The sequence below is a fragment of the Babylonia areolata genome, chromosome 14 (assembly GCF_041734735.1).
Source record: "Babylonia areolata isolate BAREFJ2019XMU chromosome 14, ASM4173473v1, whole genome shotgun sequence".
Taxonomy (NCBI): domain Eukaryota; kingdom Metazoa; phylum Mollusca; class Gastropoda; order Neogastropoda; family Buccinidae; genus Babylonia; species Babylonia areolata.
The window spans coordinates 32,283,368-32,303,367 of record NC_134889.1 but is presented as its reverse complement, the minus strand read 5'-3'; the positions used below and the strand labels follow the sequence as shown (position 1 = coordinate 32,303,367).

The 20,000-nt window shown below is 40.1% G+C and overlaps 1 protein-coding gene across 1 annotated transcript in view; it reads left to right on the top strand.

Annotated features, from left to right (window-relative positions):
- LOC143289681 (transforming growth factor beta receptor type 3-like) overlaps nt 1-20,000 on the top strand; it is a 128,315-nt gene that overhangs the window by 1,366 nt on the left and 106,949 nt on the right. The window contains exon 2 of the mRNA XM_076598729.1: nt 5,991-6,303. Coding sequence (XP_076454844.1) covers nt 6,234-6,303 — 70 coding nt within the window. The 5' untranslated portion in view covers nt 5,991-6,233. The remainder of the gene's footprint in view (nt 1-5,990; nt 6,304-20,000) is intronic.

Here is a 20,000-nt window from a genome sequence, read left to right as displayed (position 1 = left end):
ATGTGTGTGTGTGTGTGTGTGTGTGTGTCAGTATGTGTTTGTGTGTATGTATCCAGGCATATGAGTATGCATGCATCCATACATCTGTACACACATATACGCATGCATGCACATGTGTGTGTGTGTGTGTGTGTGTGTGTGACTCCCATGGCATATATATATATATATGCACCATCATTATATGTGTGAGAAAATATTTGTGTTTACAGTGTTAAGATGCACATATACTGTATCATGTACGTGTGTTTGTTTAGCATTTTTCCATTTAGGTAGGTCATTCACAGCAGTTCATCCCGTTCCTTAATAATATTACTTGTTTATCTGTTGCTTTGTTGTGAGTATGTAATGTTCAACTTCAAGTTACTTCAACTGTTGTAATGTTCTGCCATGTTCAGCTGTTTTAAAGTTAAGCCAATTTGGATCCACTTTAAAGATATTGCTTAGTGAGAGTCTGTTCAAACAAAAATTTTCTCTTTTTTAAAAAAAAATTTTTTTTTTTTAGTTTCTTTCCATTTTGTTCATTTTTTGGATGGCATAAATTACTGATTTTGTTGATTCTCATGTTTAATTAGAAATAGAAACTTTTGCAGAATGCAGAATGTCATTCAATATTATTACTATTAAAATTCATTTAATATTGAATTATTTTTTGCTGGGTATTGTTGAAAAAGATTTTTTTTTAAAAAAGGGGGGTGGGGGTGGGGGGGTGGGGGGCAATAATATTAAAAGCAAGTTCATCATGCTTTACTAGAACGCAGAACCTGAACTTTCAGTATAATTGTTAATATGTTAGAATGAAGTCTGTGCTTTGTAGGCTTTAAAAAAAAAAAGAAAAAAAAAAGAATTTAGTATAAAACTTTTATACTAAATTCTTTCTTTTTTTTTTCTTCCTTTTTTCTTAAAAAAAGAAAGAAAAAAGGACTTGTTGTTGAAATTTAACAAAGACTGTAAGAGAGATGTATCTGTTGTGTGTTATTCTTCTGGTATTGATGTGTAGATCAATCAAAGCCGTACTGTCAGTTTCACAGGAAACAAGGAAGCTCTTTGGATCACAGTGTTTCATCTGGAGTCTTCTGCAGTTCTTAAATGGAAGTTTTTTTTGCAGAAAATTTAATTTTTGAAGTTCTTCATTTTTAGGACCTTTATTATTTTGCTTGGGACTGAATGATTTGATTGAAAATTATTTTATAACAACAACAACAAAAACAAACAACAACAACAACAAAAACCTCCATATTTTAAATGAATTAGACTTTAGCAGAGGTACTCTGATGTGAAGTAATTTTTGTGGTACTTGTTTCAGTGAAAACAATGAAATACTTACATTTCCCCTCCACTTCTCCTCTTGACTGGCGGAATGAATATATATATATATATATATATATATATATATATATATATATATATATATATATATATATATATATATATAAATTCTACAGTCCACCAGTGCACACTATGCAGCTTTTTTCTTTTTCTCATTTTTTGTTTGTTTTGTTGTTGTTCAGTGGTAAGCTTATAGTTATGCATAATTACAATTTACATCCATATACATAAAAATGGTCAATTTTTAGATTAGTTTTGTCTTTTGGGGTGATTCTTAAACTAGTTCTTCCAAGACATTTGTTTGGTTGGGACACTGTTGATAGCTATTTAAAGATGGTGATGATATTGATGATAATGATTTAATAGTAATGATAATAATGATAATGAAATTATGAATTTGGTAGATGTTAATTTTTTTCTAGAAATTATGTATTGATCTGTGAAATTGAAATGAATACTTGCTTAGTATTTCTGGATATCTGCTGACCAGTCCGTAAAAAAAAAACACCCCACAAAAACACCATTACTGGTTTTGATTATATATATTTTTTTAAATGTATACATGTACCCTTTCTGTTGGAAGGTTCTATTAATTGTACCCCACTTTCCCAGTGTGTTGACATAATTATAATTTATGATTAATCACAGAATCACAGAAATGTTTGGCTATAGGCTAAAAGCCTTTGGATCACTGGTTGTGAACACTAGAACAGACCCTTGTTTAAATCAGGCATAGTGTACACTACATTTATCTACAGCTCAATAAAGATTTAACTCTGTGGAAAATACATAGTCCTTAAACTTTTTGTTAATGTGATTTTTGAAGGCGTTTACCTTTACGGATGGTGCATTGATGGTGTCATAGGAAAAGGTTATTCCACAGATTTATGATACGGTTAGTAAAGAAACTTGCGGAACTGGTTAGTTACGAAATTAGTTTTGTTTATTTTGAAGTTGTGCCCTCGAGTTTTATCGTAGTTAGCCATAGTAAACAAGGAAGAGGTGGTGCAAGGATCATAAATATTGTGCATGATCTTGTATACTTCAGTGAGATCACCTCTTAATCTTCTAAACTCTAGGCTAGGCATATTAAAAAGAGCCAGGCGCTCCTCATAACTAAGATCTCGAGTACTATTAGTATTACTAGTTATACACTTGGTAAATCTGCGTTGAACACCTTCAATCATATTTATGTGCTTTTTAAGGTTTCTCAGTTTCTGCTTATAATAATTGATGATGTTTGGTATCTTGTGTTCAGTTTTTCCTTTTTGATAATTACATGTGTTATATTTGTAAAACGCCTGGGCCTTATTTTTAAGATTAGGCGTAAATGCTGATAATAATGATAATAATCGATGACTCAATTTAATCTAATTCTAAGACAAAGCCTGGAGATAAACTGATCAATCGCAAAGGCTCTGTCTGGGTTGTCTGTTGTAGTTAAAAAAAAATCTCAAAGATCCATGGATATTACTGGATCAGTTGAGTGCACAATGTATGGGTGTTTTTTTTTGTTTTGTTTTTTTGTTTGTTTGTGTGTGTGTGTGTGTGTGTGTGTGTGTGTGTGTGTGTGTGTGAAGTGTAAATTATTATTTAAAAAAAATCCCAAACCTGCTGTTTTAGTTTTTTTGTGTAACATGTATACATGTGTACATGCTTCTACTGTGTTTACTTTAACTGAAGGATTTTTTCTTTTCATTCTTATTCTTAAAGATAAATTTATGTAAATTTTCTTAATCTAAAGCTGCATTTGTTCCATCTTTTTATGTCATACCATTTTAGGACTGGAATGATTTAAAAAAAAAGGTATAATGTGTAACTGCTGGCACTAGCAGTCTTTTTAAAAATTTAACTTATTTAAAAACAATGAGTATGCCCTTTAGTAATGGACTTTAACGTGATGTTGTGATACCTAGAACTCTCTGATATTATCTAGACACACAAAAAAATTACTTGTTTTAGCAGATGTCTAGAAATCAACACTGACTCAGTGACCGTGACCAAGAAGATAGAAGATGGAAGTTTTTTTTTAGAACCAATGATTGAATGAAAGTAAGACCCAGCTGACATGCGAGGCAAGAACTTCAGGTACTGTAGTCTTTGAAAATTTTAACTTTAAAGATGAAGGCACAGATGAACCTCAGCATCAAGGCAAGGCTAACTTCATCCAACATCTTTGTAGCTTAGATGTTATTTTTTAATGGAACTTAACTCACTCAGTACGGCCAGTCCTCTCTTCTCCTCTACACAGACCCCTCGGATGTCCAATGGGTGTCTGAATGACCCAACCTTTAGCTTCCGTCGTCAGAATTGTGGTATTCTTTCTCAACATTCACCTCTTCAGTATAAGACCCTTCCGCTTGCAATATTTTGATGATGGTAACTGGGATGAAACGCTGTTAACGTCGTCTCTTTCGCCGTTCGTGTGGAGAGAGTTAACTTTAAAGATGAAGGCACAGATGAACCTCAGCATCAAGGCAAGGCTAACTTCATCCAACATCTTTGTAGCTCAGATGTTATTTTTTGAATGGAACTTAAGAAAATGAAGCCATTCATCACAAATTTGAAAGTTTGTCTTTCTGAAGTTTCTGTTATCGGTTGTAAGGATTAATCAAAGACGTGGAATGATGGGTTGGCTATGGGGACTTTACAAAGTCAGACAATGACAAACTCCTGACCTTTGTCAACAGGGTGGGCCGGAAACAATATTGTTTGTTTTGTTTTTTCTTGCTTTTTTTTTCTTTCTTTTTTTTTTTTTGTCAGCCTTTTGGGAAAGAACTAACCAGATTCCCACCAGCAAAGTAATCAGGTAATGGAAGATTTGGATAAAAACACAGCCTGCAACAGACCTCCAACCAACATCACCAGACCGGCACTGGTGCGGAAAGTTTCAGTTTTAGTTTCAGTGTTTCAAGGAGGCGTCATTGCATTTGGACAAATAGACACACACACACACACACACACACACACACACACACACACACACACACACACACACACACACAGAGATATTATATATATATGCAACACCACATCTGCAAGGCAGATGCCTGACCAGCTTCAGTTTTCAGTTTCAGTAGCTCAGGGAGGCGTCACTGCGTTCGGACAAATCCATACACGCTACACCACATCTGCCAAGCAGATGCCTGACCAGCAGCGTAACCCAACGCGCTTAGTCAGGCCTTCAGAAAAAAAAAAGCATAACCTGATTCTCTTTCCTTGTCAGGCCTTGAGTGGATGCACATTATTTGATTTACTATATAAATATTATATATATATATATATATATATATATATAATTTTTTTTTTTAAAATATATAATATGTATACAGGAAGGATGACAGATGCTTCATTTAAAAAAAATTTTTTATCAGAAGGTAAATTAAATGTTAACAAAATTGAAGACTAATTTTTGGACTGGTGTTTCCAGTGCCCATTTGGATCAATGATCTTGAAAAAATATACATCACTGTTATCAAATAGCTTGAATTATGCCAAGGGATAATGATAATTGATGTTGATAATAATGATGAGGGTTATATTATATGATGTTAAGATTCATATGCTTTATGAAATGATAATATGCTAGTGCTACAGCCCCCTGGCTGTGAGTACTATAACCATGATAAAAAATGATGATGATATTGCCAGTGAGTGAATGGAAACAGCTCAACAACAATAACAACAGTTATTGTCAACATTATTGAAGATCTGGAAAACCAACAACAGAAAACGTCATTGAAATTAACATGTGTTGATAATAATGTATACATCATATAATTTTTGTTAGTGATGGTGATGCTGCTTGATACTGATAGTGACAGTCACAATGTCAACAGATGGTAACTAGTATTTATGATATGAATCATGATATTATGCAATATTGCATTATCAGTAATTATTACATATATTGTGATAACATCAACAAATCATACAATAAATTACATAATATTAATAACCATCATTACCACACTGATAGTGACAATGGCAACAAATAATGTAAAATTGATATATGATGAATTATAATATTATACGATACAATATCTGAATATGATATATATTTTGATCTGATCTGATCTGATATGTGGAGTGATGGCCTAGACTATAGTAACGCGTCCGCCTAGGAAGCAAGAGAATCTGAGCGCACTGGTTCGAATCACGGCTCAGCCACTGATATTTTCTCCCCCTGCACTAGACCTTGAGTGGTGGTCTGGACGCTAGTCATTCGGATGAGATGATAAACCGAGGTCCCGTGTACAACATGCACTTAGCACACATAAAAGAACCCATGGCAACAAAAGGGTTGTTCCTGGCAAAATTCTGTAGAAAAATCCACTTTGATAGGAAAAACAAATAAAACTGCACGCAGGAAAAATACAAAAAAAAATGGGTGGCGCTGTAGTGTAGCGACGCGCTCTCCCTGGGGAGAGCAGCCCGAATTTCACACAGAGAAATCTGTTGTGACTAAAAGAGAAATACAATAGAAATACAATGTCTGATATATGATATATGTCATTATCATTATGATATAATATATATCCTATCCTATCCTGTTATACAATATTGATAATCATCATGTATTGTGACAGTGTTAGCAAATGATAATATATGAATTACAATCACATGGTAAGAATAAGATTGATGATTTTCACACTGTCTTGCAGGCTGCCAGCAGTCCGGAGCCAGGGATTAAATGTGTGGTCCTCCCCGGTGTTTGAGCCATGTGAAGACTTGAAAACTCCTACCCTCAGACCCACCCCCCTCAGCTGCTTCCCATCCACCTGCACCACCATCCCCCCCACCCCCATTTCCCCCTAGCCCACCCCCAAGGACTGACTCTTCTTGATGCTGTGTGGAGGTCTGTTTGTGGAACTTCCACCACCACCACCACCACCACCGTCACCACCATGTTGCTGAAATACTGGACGGCTATTGTCTTCTCTTTATGGGTCAATGGACCCACATACACTCGACAAGGTGAGCTGGACAATTTCTGCACCATATGAGCGCAGTTGCTTACACATATGGGTATCTTGCGATACTCTCTCTTCTACCGAGCTTTGTATAACAAGGGAAAACTTTGTGATGGGGCTGCCCGTGAGCGAGGATTGCTGCTCACGCTGTGTTGGTGGCCGAGTGACCAATGTCCAGCCTGTGTCATTGGGTGTCCGACCTCCCAGCATGCATCGCAGCCCCGTATATTGAGCCTACATTGTAGGTTTTGGCGCTTTCCCTTGTTATACAAAGCTCGCTAGAAGAGAGAGTATTGCAAAATACCCATATGTGTAAGCCATTGCACAGTAGTGCAGAAATCATAATTTTATGTCGTTACACTTTCTCATTTTTCAATTATTAATGATTGTGATGATATAATTAAAAAGTGTCACGACATAAAATAAGAATTTCTGCACTATTGTGCAATGGCTTATAGTTGTACACATATAATTTGCAATTCTCTTTTTCTACTGTGTAACGTATTATATAACCAAGGGAAAATTTTTCTCGTGAGGGGCTGCTCCGGTGGGCTGCTCAGAGGGCCCAGTGGCCAGTCACTGACCAGCCTGTGGTACTGGCTGTCTAGTCGGCCTTCCAGCATCACTTGCAGCCCTGTATATTGAGCTAACATTGTGGGTTTCCTTGCTTTTTTAGTGTTCTCATTCAGCTTCAGAGACGCCATCATGGATAATTAATTCGGATGCTACCTTTAAATATATTCACAGTTTAACGTAGCACAGGTCTATGATGGGTGCCTACGATCAGAGACCAAACTCTTTAACTTCTGTTGTTCAAACTTAAGCACTTAACAGATCTACCTTTGCACAACAGGCTGTTTACCTGGGTGGATACAGCTGATTAAAACTGCCTTGGCTTTAGGTGCTGATCATTACTTTGTTTCCGGTATGGCTGTAACATAGTTGTTTTTTTAAAGCAAAAAAAAAAAAAAAGAAAAAAAAGCAAAAAAAGCAGAGTTCTAATTATTTGTAACTGCATTCTGTGACTTAAAAAAAAAAAGTAGAGTAATTAATATTAAGTGTCATAGACTGTACCATGTCAAACTGATGCAAACCAGGCCTATCGGTTTGCTCCTCTTGGCCAAAATTTTACGGCAGCAACTCTAGTGATAAGATGTCTTGCTAATATAGTAAAGATACTAGTAATAGTCCACCTTCTGCCAGCCAATGAAGTGCCATTTCCGCGGCTGGAGCTAATTACTCATGAGTTTCACAATGGTCTCCCTTCATGAGATAAACTACACAGTATTAACTCACCGTACCTGTATGGTAAAAGAGAACAAAGAAAAAGGACTAATTGTTATTTACTGCATATTAAAGTGTGTTTGGAAAAAAAAAGAAGGAAGCATGGTATGATTAATAATAGGCAACACTGAACTAAGTTTGTCTGTCCATTGATGGTATATATATATATATATATATATATAGGCCCAACGCTCGGTTTATATCACAGATTGAAATAAGTTTACATTTGGGCCAACAGCAAAGTGAGAGCTGTATTATCAATGGTTTCTGCAGTCAGTGGGAAACCATTTACAGCTTAGTCTTTTGTGAAGGACTATGACTCTTAAACTAGGAGGCAAAATTGCACTGGCTCTTAGTGCTGCAGCCTTGTGGGCTAGTTGGCCTTTGGGAACCATCCCAACGCCGACTGTCCTAAAACCCTCTTGGCCGAGAGAGTGGGGATGTAACTTGGGCAAGACACTCTCCACAATAATCAAATTCTAGCCCAAATAGTTGGAAGAGCAGTTGCCTCCTCTGCTGTTCTGATGGTCATGGTCGGACACGACTATCATATATATATATATATATATATATATATATATATATATATATATATACAATGACTGCATGTTGATGTTATTAAGTAATATTTTACATGTTGTTTTTGTTTTCATTCATGTGTTTGCACCCTTTCATGTGATAGGGGTGATGGGGTAGGTTGGGGTGGGGTGCAGGTGGGGGGATCTGGGGCTGCCAAGAGTAGCCAGTAATCTTAATGGCAGTATGTATACTGTGTACATGCATACATGTGTGTGCTGTATACAGGTAGGGTATAGAAGCCAGTGAAGTGACGTTGAAATGATTGGCTTGTGGTTTGGGTTTTTTGGATTTGTGGGGGGGGGGGGGGGGTGCGTGTATAGTGCGCGTGTGTGTGTGTGTACAGTATACGTGTATACATGTGTGTGTGTGCGTGTTTGTACACAGTGTGTGTGGTGTATGTGTGTCCGTGTGTGTGTGTGTGTGTGTGTACATGCATGTTGTAATGAAGTATAATCCCAGTCCATGGATTGATAGATGATAGAGCTAGAGCTCTCTTTCTCTCTGTCTGCCTCTTTCTCCATCTTCCCCCATTGTTCAGAAAGTTAGAACTACTCTCTTACTTTAATTCTTGCCCTCTGTTCCTATTTCAGTATTTATTTTATTCTTTAGTTTTAGATTTAATTCTCTCCTTTTCCAATTCTCTTCTTAAACTTTTTTTTCCCTAAGATAATAGAAATTGAGTTTATAAAAAGAAGAAAAAAAAGATGCTGATTGGCTAAGACAAATCAAGAATCAAATTACAGACAGTTGACATTTGATCTCTTGAGTCGTCAAGAAACTGAGCAAAAGATATAACGTGTGCCATTACCCAGGTAAGACTTTGTTAATCTCACCCAACTAAATACTGACAGCGATACGGATAGCTAAAATGCTTAAAAGAGAGAGAGAGAGAGAGAGAGAAAAAAAAGTTCTTTCACATCTCTGCTTAATCACCTTCTCCCAGTTTTTTGTTCGTTTGTTCGTCCGTTGTTTTTCTTTTTCTTCAGTCATTAGGTTTCTTTGTAACACTGATAATGTGATGGTGATCACAGAAATTCCTTCCTTTTTAAAAAAAAATTTTTTTCTCATACCAGCACTGAATGTCACAGAGAGAGTGCTCTCTTAAGAGAGAAATTCAGTCAGGGAGCGTTCCGAGAGCCAGAAAATGGGCCAACGAGGCTATAATCATAAAGATCGCAGGCCAGTTTTAAACAACACTTTGAATGAGAAAATGGTTTCCCCTTTGCTTGAACATTTGAAACCAGCTTTGCCTTTTAACAGGTTTTCAATGATCCACGCTGCAGGTCTAGGTTTTTTGGTGTGTTTTTTTAACTCACTCAGTACGGCCAGTCCTCTCTTCTCCTCTACACAGACCCCTCGGTAGGTGTCTCAATGACCCAACCTTTAGCTTCCGTCGTCAGACTTGTGGTATTGTTTGTCAGCATTCACCTCTTCAGTATAAAAGCCTTCCGCTTGCAATATTTTGATGGTGATAATTGGGGTGAAACGCTGTTAACGTCGTCTCTTTCGTCGTTCGTATGGAGAGAGTTAAATGATCTGTCCTCTGTGACTGTGAGTGCGAGTCTGTCTGAGGGTGTTAGTTAGCAATGCTGGATCAAAGAGAAGTAATAGCAATCACAAAACAAGGGACTGAGGAGAAATTGTCGGCTGGTTTGGTTTTGTTTTGTTTGTTTGTTGTTTTTTGTTTATTTGTTTTTGGTTGTGTGGGGTTTTTTTGTGGATTTTTTGCCTTTATTTTTTGTTTGTCCCTTAAACGTTGCAATTTTTTTTTTTTTTTTTTTTGCAAGAGACACTGTACAGCTACACACACACACACACACACACACACACACACACACACACATACTGACTCTCATTCACCTCTTGACTTGTTATAATCTCTCCCACTCTCTCTCTCTCTGTTTCCCCATCTCACTCTCTTACATGCACTCACACGCACGCACGCACGCACATACTGACTCTCATTCACCTCTTGACTTGTTATAATCTCTCCCACTCTCTCTCTCTCTGTTTCCCCATCTCACTCTCTTACATGCACACACACGCACGCACGCACGCACGCACGCACATACTGACTCTCATTCACCTCTTGACTTGTTATAATCTCTCCCACTCTCTCTCTCTGTTTCCCCATCTCACTCTCTTACATGCACGCACACACACACACACACACACACACACACACACACAAATTCTATACATCCCCCCTACCCCCAAGCCCCTCAACCCACACACACATACCTACCCCCCTGAACTCCCCCCACAACCCCCACCCCCACCCCCTTCCCCCACACAAACCTATGGATCACTGTATCACTGTCAGTAAAGTAAAACGTAAATAACAAATAGATTATAAAAAAAAAAAAAAAAGAAAGAAAGAAAAATCCAACCCCTCCCCCTCCCCAAACACACACACAGACACACACACACACACACACACACACACACACACACACACACACACACACACACACACACACACAAACCTATCACTGAATCAGTAAAAAGAGAGAGAGAAAAAAAATGATGCTATAATTGATTAATAAAGAAATAGTTGGGATTTTTTGTTTTTATAAAAAAAAAAGATGAAAAAAAGAAAGTTAACAAAACATGCAGGATTAACCCCGCGGTGGGTTCTAGTTTCCACACCAGGTAAGGGTATACAGCAGGGGCAGGTTACGTGACACTTCTTGGAGCGGTGGTGGTGGGGGTGGAGGCAGGGGGGGCTAAGGGGGGTGGGGGGGAAGAGTGAGTGAGTGAGTGAGTTTCGTCCGTGGCTACTGTTGTTGAAGTTCGTGTGTGTGTGTGTGTGTGTGTGCCGAGGAGGCCCACAGTAGGTAAAGCATAGCAAAGCAAAGCAAAGGTAACATTCCTCGCCTGGCTGATCTCCATAAAGCTGATTGATTGGCACAGAGGCCCCCGAAGGGGCCACAACCCATTGTCGGCAGCAAAAACTGGGTCACTGCCCCTTTTGTGGTGGTGGTGGTGGTGGTTATGAAAAAAAGAAGAAGAAAAACTAAGAAAAAAAGGGGAGAAAAAAAAAAGAAAAGAATTTAAACCCCTGCCGATGTTCAATCAAGTCATGTTGAACAAGTAAGGGCTTTGGTTGGTGGGGAGGTGTGGGGGTTGGGGGGGGGTTGGCGGTATTGTTGGGGTGAAAGGGTGGGATTCGTGGGGGTGGGAGGGGGGGGGGGGGGAGGATCTGAGGCTGCCAAGAGTAACCAGTAATGGCAGTATTATTATTACTGTACATGTAGATGATGTGTACATAGTACATAGTAATAGTATACATGTGTGTAATGTATGCGGGTAGGGCACAGGAGCCAGTGAAGTGACGTTGAAATAATTGGCTTGAGGCTTGAGTTGTTTGGATTTGTGGTGTGTGTGTGTGTGTGTGTGTGTGTGTGTGTGTGTGTGTGTGTGTGTAGTATACATGTGTGTGTGTGTGTGTGTGTGATATACATGTGTGCGTGTGTGTGTAGTATACATGTGTGTGTGTGTAATATACATGTGTGTGTGTGTACATGTGTGTGTGTGTGTGTGTGTGCGTGTGTGTGTGTGTGTGTGTGTGTGTATGATATACATGTGTGCGTGTGTGTGTACATGTGTGTGTACTTGTGTGTGTGTGTGTGTGTGTACACTTATGTTTGTCACTAATGTGTGTCCATGTGTGTGTGTGTGTGTGTGTGCATGCATGTTATGTAATGCGCGTCATACATCTAATCTTATTCACAGTTGAATGTGTGAATGGACAATTTTGTGCAGTGCACTGGTATCAGTTGTTTAATTCTTCAGTGTTTTTTGTTTGTTTGTTTGTTTACTTTTTTAGCTTGTTCACCTCTTTAGGTTTTTTTTTTTTTTTTTTTTTTGTTGTTGTTGTTGTTGTTGCCTGCTGCTGATGCTGTTGGACACTACCACACTTAAATTAATAATGATAATGTTATTTTGTTCTGGTATCATACGGCAACATAAATCCATGGGAATAACCTTCGTTTAAGATATAAGTTTGGCTTCTTGCTGATTTTATATTATGTAAAGGAATGCACTCCTAACAAACTATGATAATTTGCATTTGTACCCTCGGCAAGTTGTTTGTGCAGAAACCTTGATGATCTTTCTTCGTGTGCAATGGTCCATTTTCAGGAGCCCAATTTAGGCGGCTTTGATGTCCGTCCATATCAAATTACTGTGAAACCGACAGGGATTGGTAGTTTATATTGTCTCGGGGGTGTGTCTCATGGGTATTTTTCTACCTTATTGCAAAGTTAAACACACACAACTTTAATGGATAAGATTGTAAACAATCCTGGAGAGAGACTCAGAGCTAGAGAGAGACAGAGCTAGAGGGAGAGAGAGAGAGAGAGACTCAGAGCTAGAGAGAGAGAGAGACTAGGGGGAGAGAGAGACAAGAGACTGGGGGAGAGAGAGAGAGAGAGAGAACACCATGAATGATGATGTGTGCGGCTGTTGAGTGATAAGAAGGTCTGTGTGTGTGCATGTGTGTGTGTGTGTGTGTGCATGTGCCTCAGTGTGTGTGTGTGTGTGCGTGTGTGTGTGTGTGCGTGTGTGTGTGAGAAAAAGAGAGAGAAAGAGAGTGAGGAGACAAGTGACAATGGTTTTAATGTCCATTCAGCGGTGAGGACCTTTGGACAAGGGGGGCAGGGGTGGGGCATTGTAAACAATCCTGGAGAGAGAGCTAGAGAGAGAGAGAGACAGAGCTAGAGAGAGAGAGAGAGACTCAGAGCTAGAGAGAGAGAGAGACTCAGAGCTAGAGAGAGAGAGAGACTCAGAGCTAGAGAGAGAGAGAGAGAGAGAGAGCTAGAGAGAGAGAGAGACTCAGAGATAGAGAGAGAGAGAGACTAGGGGGAGAGAGAGACAGAGACTGGGGGAGAGAGAGAGAGAGAGAACACCATGAATGATGATGTGTGCGGCTGTTGAGTGATAAGAAGGTCTGTGTGTGTGCGTGTGTGTGTGTGTGTGTGTGTGTGTGTGTGCGTGTGTGTGAGAAAAAGAGAGAGAGGAGATAAGTGACAATGGTTTTAATGTCCATTCAGCGGTGAGGACCTTTGGACAAGGGGGGGCATTGTAAACAATCCTGGAGAGAGACTCAGAGCTAGAGAGAGAGAGACTCAGAGCTAGAGAGAGAGAGAGACAAAGGGGGAGAGAGAGACAGAGACTGGGGGAGAGAGAGAGAGAGGGGGGGGGAGAGTGAATGAATGAATGAATCTTTATTAATGAATGAATCTTCAAATAATGAATGAATAGATCTTCATTATCTAACAGTGGAGCTGTAGGCTGTTGGTGGACTTCAGTTTAATATCACACAGACTGACAGAGGGAGAGAGAGAGAGGGAGGGAGGGAGGGGGGGGTGGGCGTGATTTATGATTACCTGTGTGTGAAAGTGAGGGGAAAGAGATAAAAGATAGAGAGAGTGGGTTAGGGTGGGAGGGGGGGGGGGGCTGGAGGGAGGGGTGGGGGGGGGGTAAGGGGGGGGGGGGATGGAGGCGTGATTTATGGTTATAGTCTGTGTGTGTGTGTGAAAGTGAAAGGGGGAAGAGAGAGATATACACCTGGAGATCAGAAAGAGGGGGGGGCCTGTAGTGTATCTGTTCATGAATTAAGGCAATGATGAATTCACGGCACACTGCAGTATAGTGTAGTATGAAAGTCATGAATGTAGCCAGCACTGTATCGTGTGTGGTGGTGGTAGTGGTGGTGGTGGTGGTGGTCCTTGTAGCCCAAGGGCAGGCAGTGTCACTCCCTCACTCATTCAGGACCAGAAGTGTAGCACTTGTGACACAGTGGTCCCACAGTATACTGTTACTGTATACATACTTTACATAAAAAAAATGTATTATTACACACTGACCCACTTAAACTCCTCTTCAAGGCACAGCTCTCTCTCTCTCTCTCCTCTCTCTCTGTCCATCTCTCTCTCTCTTCAAGGCACAGCTCTCTCTCTCTCTCTCTCTCTCTCTCTCTCTCTCTCCCTCTCTCTCTCTCTGTCCATCTCTCTCTCTCTCTCCCTCTCTCCCTCCCTCTCTCTCCCTCTCTCTCTCCCTCCCTCCCTCTCTCTCCCTCTCTGTACATCACGGTGCATAGTAGTGATTCATGTTTTATACTCTTGGCGCTTGCTGCTAACTTAGCCTTGTTGAAAAAAAAAAAAAAGAAAAGAAAAAAAAAGAAGTGGTTGTTTGCTGTTTAGCTGGAAAGCTTTTTTTTTCTTTTTTTTCTTTTTTAAAAAAAGGAGAAAAGTGGGGAAAAAAAAGAAAGAGAAAAAGACCTGTAGTGCTGGTAGCATTGTGTGAGTGGGTTGCGTGTGGTGCTGCACGTATACAGTCTGTTGTGTGCGGTGGGTGAGTGGTGTGTGTGTGTGTGTGTGTGCAACCCATTTTGCTTTTTATGTGACACCTAGGTGTCATCTGTCCATGCCTGTTATGTTGTTTGTTGTAAAAACTTAGGCGTGAGGTTCATTTTAATGATTTAAGACAAAACTTTCTATTACCTTTTTTTAATTTTTTTATTTTTTAAATATTTATTTTTTTAATCAGTATCAGTGTATCTGAGTTTTCTTCTTTCTTTTTTTAACATTAAAATATATGCAGTTACAAAGAAAATTAGATTTTTAAATTCATAGAGTTCTTAGAGGGATTTTAAAAATATTCTATATGTATGTATGTATGTTTCTGATTTCTACTGTATCTGTGTTTGTGTATGATTTTCAATTATGTTCGTATCTGGTTATGTACTGTCCCCCCCAGTATTCCTTGTGACCCTGGTACACTTGGTAATAAAGACATCCTATTCTATTCTTCTGTTCTATTCTATATATATGATGCAGCCAATGCAGTGAACACCATAGGTAACTAGAGGTATATTTTTATTCCTGGCAATTTTTTTCCCTTCTTTCTTTTCACAGTGAAAATCCACAGCTTTGGTTTATTGGGAAACAAAGAAACAAACAAACAACGTTTAACAAAAAGACGAACAGTGAATAAACGTCAAACTGGGACTGAAACATTGGTTTTTCAAATGCGCTTTTCAAGCCGTTCATGGTGCACATTGTTGGGGTTATTTCCCTCGAGGACTTGCGAAAGGTCGCGAGAGTTGCTTGGTGGGGAACAGATCCTAGCAGCAGACTGTGATTGTTGTGTGTTCGTTTGGGGCTGAAACATCACACACAGTGTACCTGAAACAGCTGCTCAGTGAGAGGCCGGTGATGAATTCTGCCTTGGTACTGGTAGCCTGCATCATTTGAATCATCTCCTGCTTTTGTTTTAAAACCAGTTCATGTTTTGAACATAACTTGCTTTTGTTTGCTATGAACTGGCCCCCTTAAGTACTTCACAGTGAAGTGTCTTTATCATTGTTGTCTGTTGTTTTTTTTTTGCTTTGTGTCAGCAGAAAACAGTTCGAAAAGAAAAATTTACACGCAATGTACATGTCTATGAATTCAGTAGAACAGAGTTTTGATAACTTAAAACCTTGCACAGAACCATATACATGTATGTATGTCTATGAAATCAGTAGAACGTACTAGATTTAAAAAAAAAAAAACTTTAAAAACCTTGTGCAGAACTGAAAAATAAAAAATAAAAAAAATGAAAAGAATTGTTTGGCCGTGCACAGGGCTTCCATTCCAATCACAAGTGTTCACCGGTGATCTGGGTTCGAGGCCCTGCGTGGTTCAGCATGGTGCTGGTGGTTGTGGCCTTGAGGGAAAGGCACTGTACTCAGATTTTCCTCCCCCCCACCCCGGGTGTGAATGGGTCCACGTATGGCTTTGCCAGGGGAAGGTTAAAACAGAGGAAGGAGAGGATTAGCCCCCAAACCCCCACCCCCCACCCCCAGCCCCAGGCCCCCTTTCCCCCTGACTTTGCCAAGCCCTGGTGCCAACTTCTAACTTTTTGACAGTTACACGTGACTAAATGCCTATGTTGACTGAACTACGCGACAGGCGCAGTAGCCGAATGGTTAAAGCGTTGGACTTTCAATCTTAGGGTCCTGGGTTCGAATCTTGGTGACGGCGCCTGGTGGATAAAGGTGGAGATTTTTCCGATCTCCCAGGTCAACATATGTGCAGACCTGCTAGTGCCTGAACCCCCTTCGTGTGTATATGCAAGCAGAAGATCAAATACGCACGTTAAAGATCCTGTAATCCATGTCAGTGTTCGGTGGGTTATGGAAACAAGAACATACCCAGCATGCACATCCCTGAAAACTGAGTATGGCTGCCTACATGGCGGGATAAAAAGGTCATACACGTAAAAACCCACTTTCGTATATACGAGTGAACGTGGGAGTTGCAGCCCACGAATGCAGAAGAAGAAGAAGAAGAAAACTGAACTATGCCATTGGTCAGTTCCATACTGCACACAGTAGCGGGTTATGACCATACTAGGCTCTTCCGTCCAAGCAGTGCAACTGGCTCCTGGACACAGTGGGTCCATGTGAATTCAGTGCCCTTGATCCAGGGATGTGAATTCACTGCCCCTGATCCATTGTGAATTCACTGCCCCGGATTGCTGTGAAAAGAGTGTTGTGTTATGGATTATATAACTTCTGTGTATGCTTAGAGTTTTCATAATGCATAATTTCAAGTTGACAAAACAGAAAAAAAACAAAACCCAAATCAAAACAAAAAACCAGTAAAAAAAAAAAAAAAAAGAAAGAAAAAAAAAAGTCACAGCAGAAGCAGCAGCTGCATGACCCAGAGAGAATGATGTCCATAATCTGGTACAGTCATTAAGTTGGGGTTCATGGCATGGCACGTTATGAAGTCTCAAATCTGTTGCCCGTTGTTTATTATTCTTTTATTATTGAGGGGAGAAAAGCTCTCTGTGCACTGCTGGTACAGTTGTCAAGTCAGAGTGATGGTATCATGGTACACTACATTCATGATATAGTCCTGTCCGACGATGACCATCACAACAGCAGAGGAGGCAACTGCTGTCCTGACTATCTGGGCTAGAATTTGATTATAGTGGAGAGTGTCTTGCCCAAGTTTCATCCCCACTCTCTCAGACAAGAGGGTTTTAGGACAGTCGGCGTTGGGATGGTTCCCAAAGGCCACCTAGCCCCCAAGGCTGCGGCACTAAGAGTCAGTGCAATCTTGCCCCCTAGCCTGAGAGTCATAGTCCTTCACAAAAAGACTAAGCTGAAAATGATTTCCCATTGCAATGGAGAAACTATTGATATTACAGCTCTCACTTTGCAGTTGGCCCAACTGTAAACGTGTATCAGTCTGTGATATAAGCTGAGTGTTGGGTCTAACATGGTACATTATATGGTGTCTGAAATTGTCGCTCATTGTTTATTATTCTTTTATTATTGTTTAAAAAAAACCAAATCTTTGTTCACTGGTACAGTTGTCAAGTCAGTGATGGTAAGGTATGTTATTAGAATCTCAAATTTGTTGCCCATTGTTTATTGAATTCTATTATTAATGGAAAAAAACTCATTGTGGACTGGTAAGATAAGATAAGATAAGACTAACTTTATTATCTCCAACTGGAGAAATTTGGTCAGGTGCATTATCACAACATAGACAAGTAAACAACATGGGGACCATAACTGTAAAAGTCAACAACAGCTTTTACGAATATTACGAAGATACAAATGTAAAAAAATATCACATACACCGTTTCATACATACATCCACACACTGCAGGTAATAACCAGTATTCTTAATGTAAAAACAGAAAGAATTAAGAAACATTATTTGAATATAATTATAAACATAGCCTACTATACTACACATTGATTATAATAGACAGATAAGATAAGAATAAAGATAAATTGTGGAAAACAGCAACCAGATAATCAGCACACAACCACACCAACCCCCCACCCCCAACCCACCCCACACACGCGGATTGCTTGATTAAACGAGTAATAAACATATGTTCTCAAATAAAAGCATTTCACATATTTGCTTTTAAAAACATTGCAATTAATTATTACATCGTAATTATTAAACAGCAATATACTTAGAATATGGACGTTAGCATTAGACATATTCCATTGTACATTCATCCTGCATATTGCACATTATTCCTCCTACATATTGCACATTCATTATAACCAATTGTCACGTTTTTAAGCTCAGTAAACACACACACACACACACACACACACACACACACACACAGACACCACAACTAGAATAAGGTACAGCATATCATGCACGGACTTTCACACGTCTCACATGTGCAAACGTATGTGCAAACACATACATGTATGTGCAGACACATGGGCCCTTCGTTTGTCATCTCATCCAAATGGCTAGCAGTCAGACCACCACTCAGCAAGGTGGCTAGTGGAGAGAGATCTAGGTATATATATATATATATATATATCAGTAGAAAAGGCTTAACAACAAGTATGGGATTCAATCAGATTAACTTTCTTGCTTCCTAGTGCTAAAAAAAAAAAAGAAAGAAAAAAAAGAAAAGATCCTAGGTCTGTGGAAATGTGACCACTTGTCTACCAGCACCGTGGCCAGGGAGGCTGTGGGTGACAAGCACTGTGAGAAATAATAATGTAACCATCCCCCCCCCGAAAAAACCGGAGTATGGCTGCCTGCATGACAGGGTAAATAAACGCTCATACACGTAAAAGCCCACTCGTGTACGGCCAGTCCTCTCTTCTCCTCTACACAGACCCCTCGGATGTCCAGTGGGTGTCTGAATGACCCAACCTTTAGCTTCCGTCATCAGAATTGTGGTATTCTTTGTCAACATTTACCTCTTCAGTATAAGAGCCTTCCGCTTGCAATATTTTGATGATGGTAATTGGGGTGAAACACTGTTAATGTCGTCTCTTTCACCGTTCGTATGGAGAGAGTTAAACAAGTGAACCTGGGAGTTGCAGCCCATGCCTCGTGAGCGAAGAAGAAGATGAAGAAGAAGAAAACGTAACCTGTACAGAGTATACAGGCAGAGGGTCAGGGTGATGCTATGGTATGGCATCTCAGTCTGTCGCCTGTTGTTGTTTCACGCATGTGCATGTGCAAACACACACACACTCACACACACACACACACACACACACACGCACGCACGCACGCACGCACATGCAGTGCATACACACACACAAAATGTTTGAGCTCACACATGCTCACTTGTGTACACACACACACAATGCACACGCGCGCACACACAACATGCGTGTGCTCTCTCTCTCTCTCTCTCTCTCTCTCTCTCTCTCTCTCTCTCACACACACACACACACACACACACATTGTATACATACATGTACACACACACACACACACACACACACACACACACACACACACACACACACACACACACACACAACACATGCATTTTAACACGGACACACACGCAATCACACACACACATACACACACACACACTCCAAAACCACAACACCCCACATAGTATACATGTATGCAAAAAAAACAACCAAGAGAGAACACAGCTGGTTGTAATTCACAGGTGAAGGGGAAGGGAGGGGAGAGGAGGAGGAGGGAGGAGGGCAGTGGGAGGGTGGGGGGGGGGGTGATGGGGAAGGGAGGGGTCCTGGGGTTTGACCTGTCAGGAATGCCAGGAATGTGGGTGGGGGTGGACCAGTGTGTGTGTGTGTGTGTGTGTGTGTGTGTGTATACATGTATGTGTTTGTGTGTGTGTGTTGGGGGGCGGGGTGGGGGTGAAGGGGTAGTGTGTGTGTGTGTGTGTGTGTGTGTGTGTATACATGTATATGTGTGTGTGTGTGTGTGTGTGTGTGTTTACACAGGATGTATATGTATGTGTGTGTGTGTGTTTGTACATGTGTGGTTTTGTGTGTGTGTGTGTGTGTGTGCAAGTATGTGT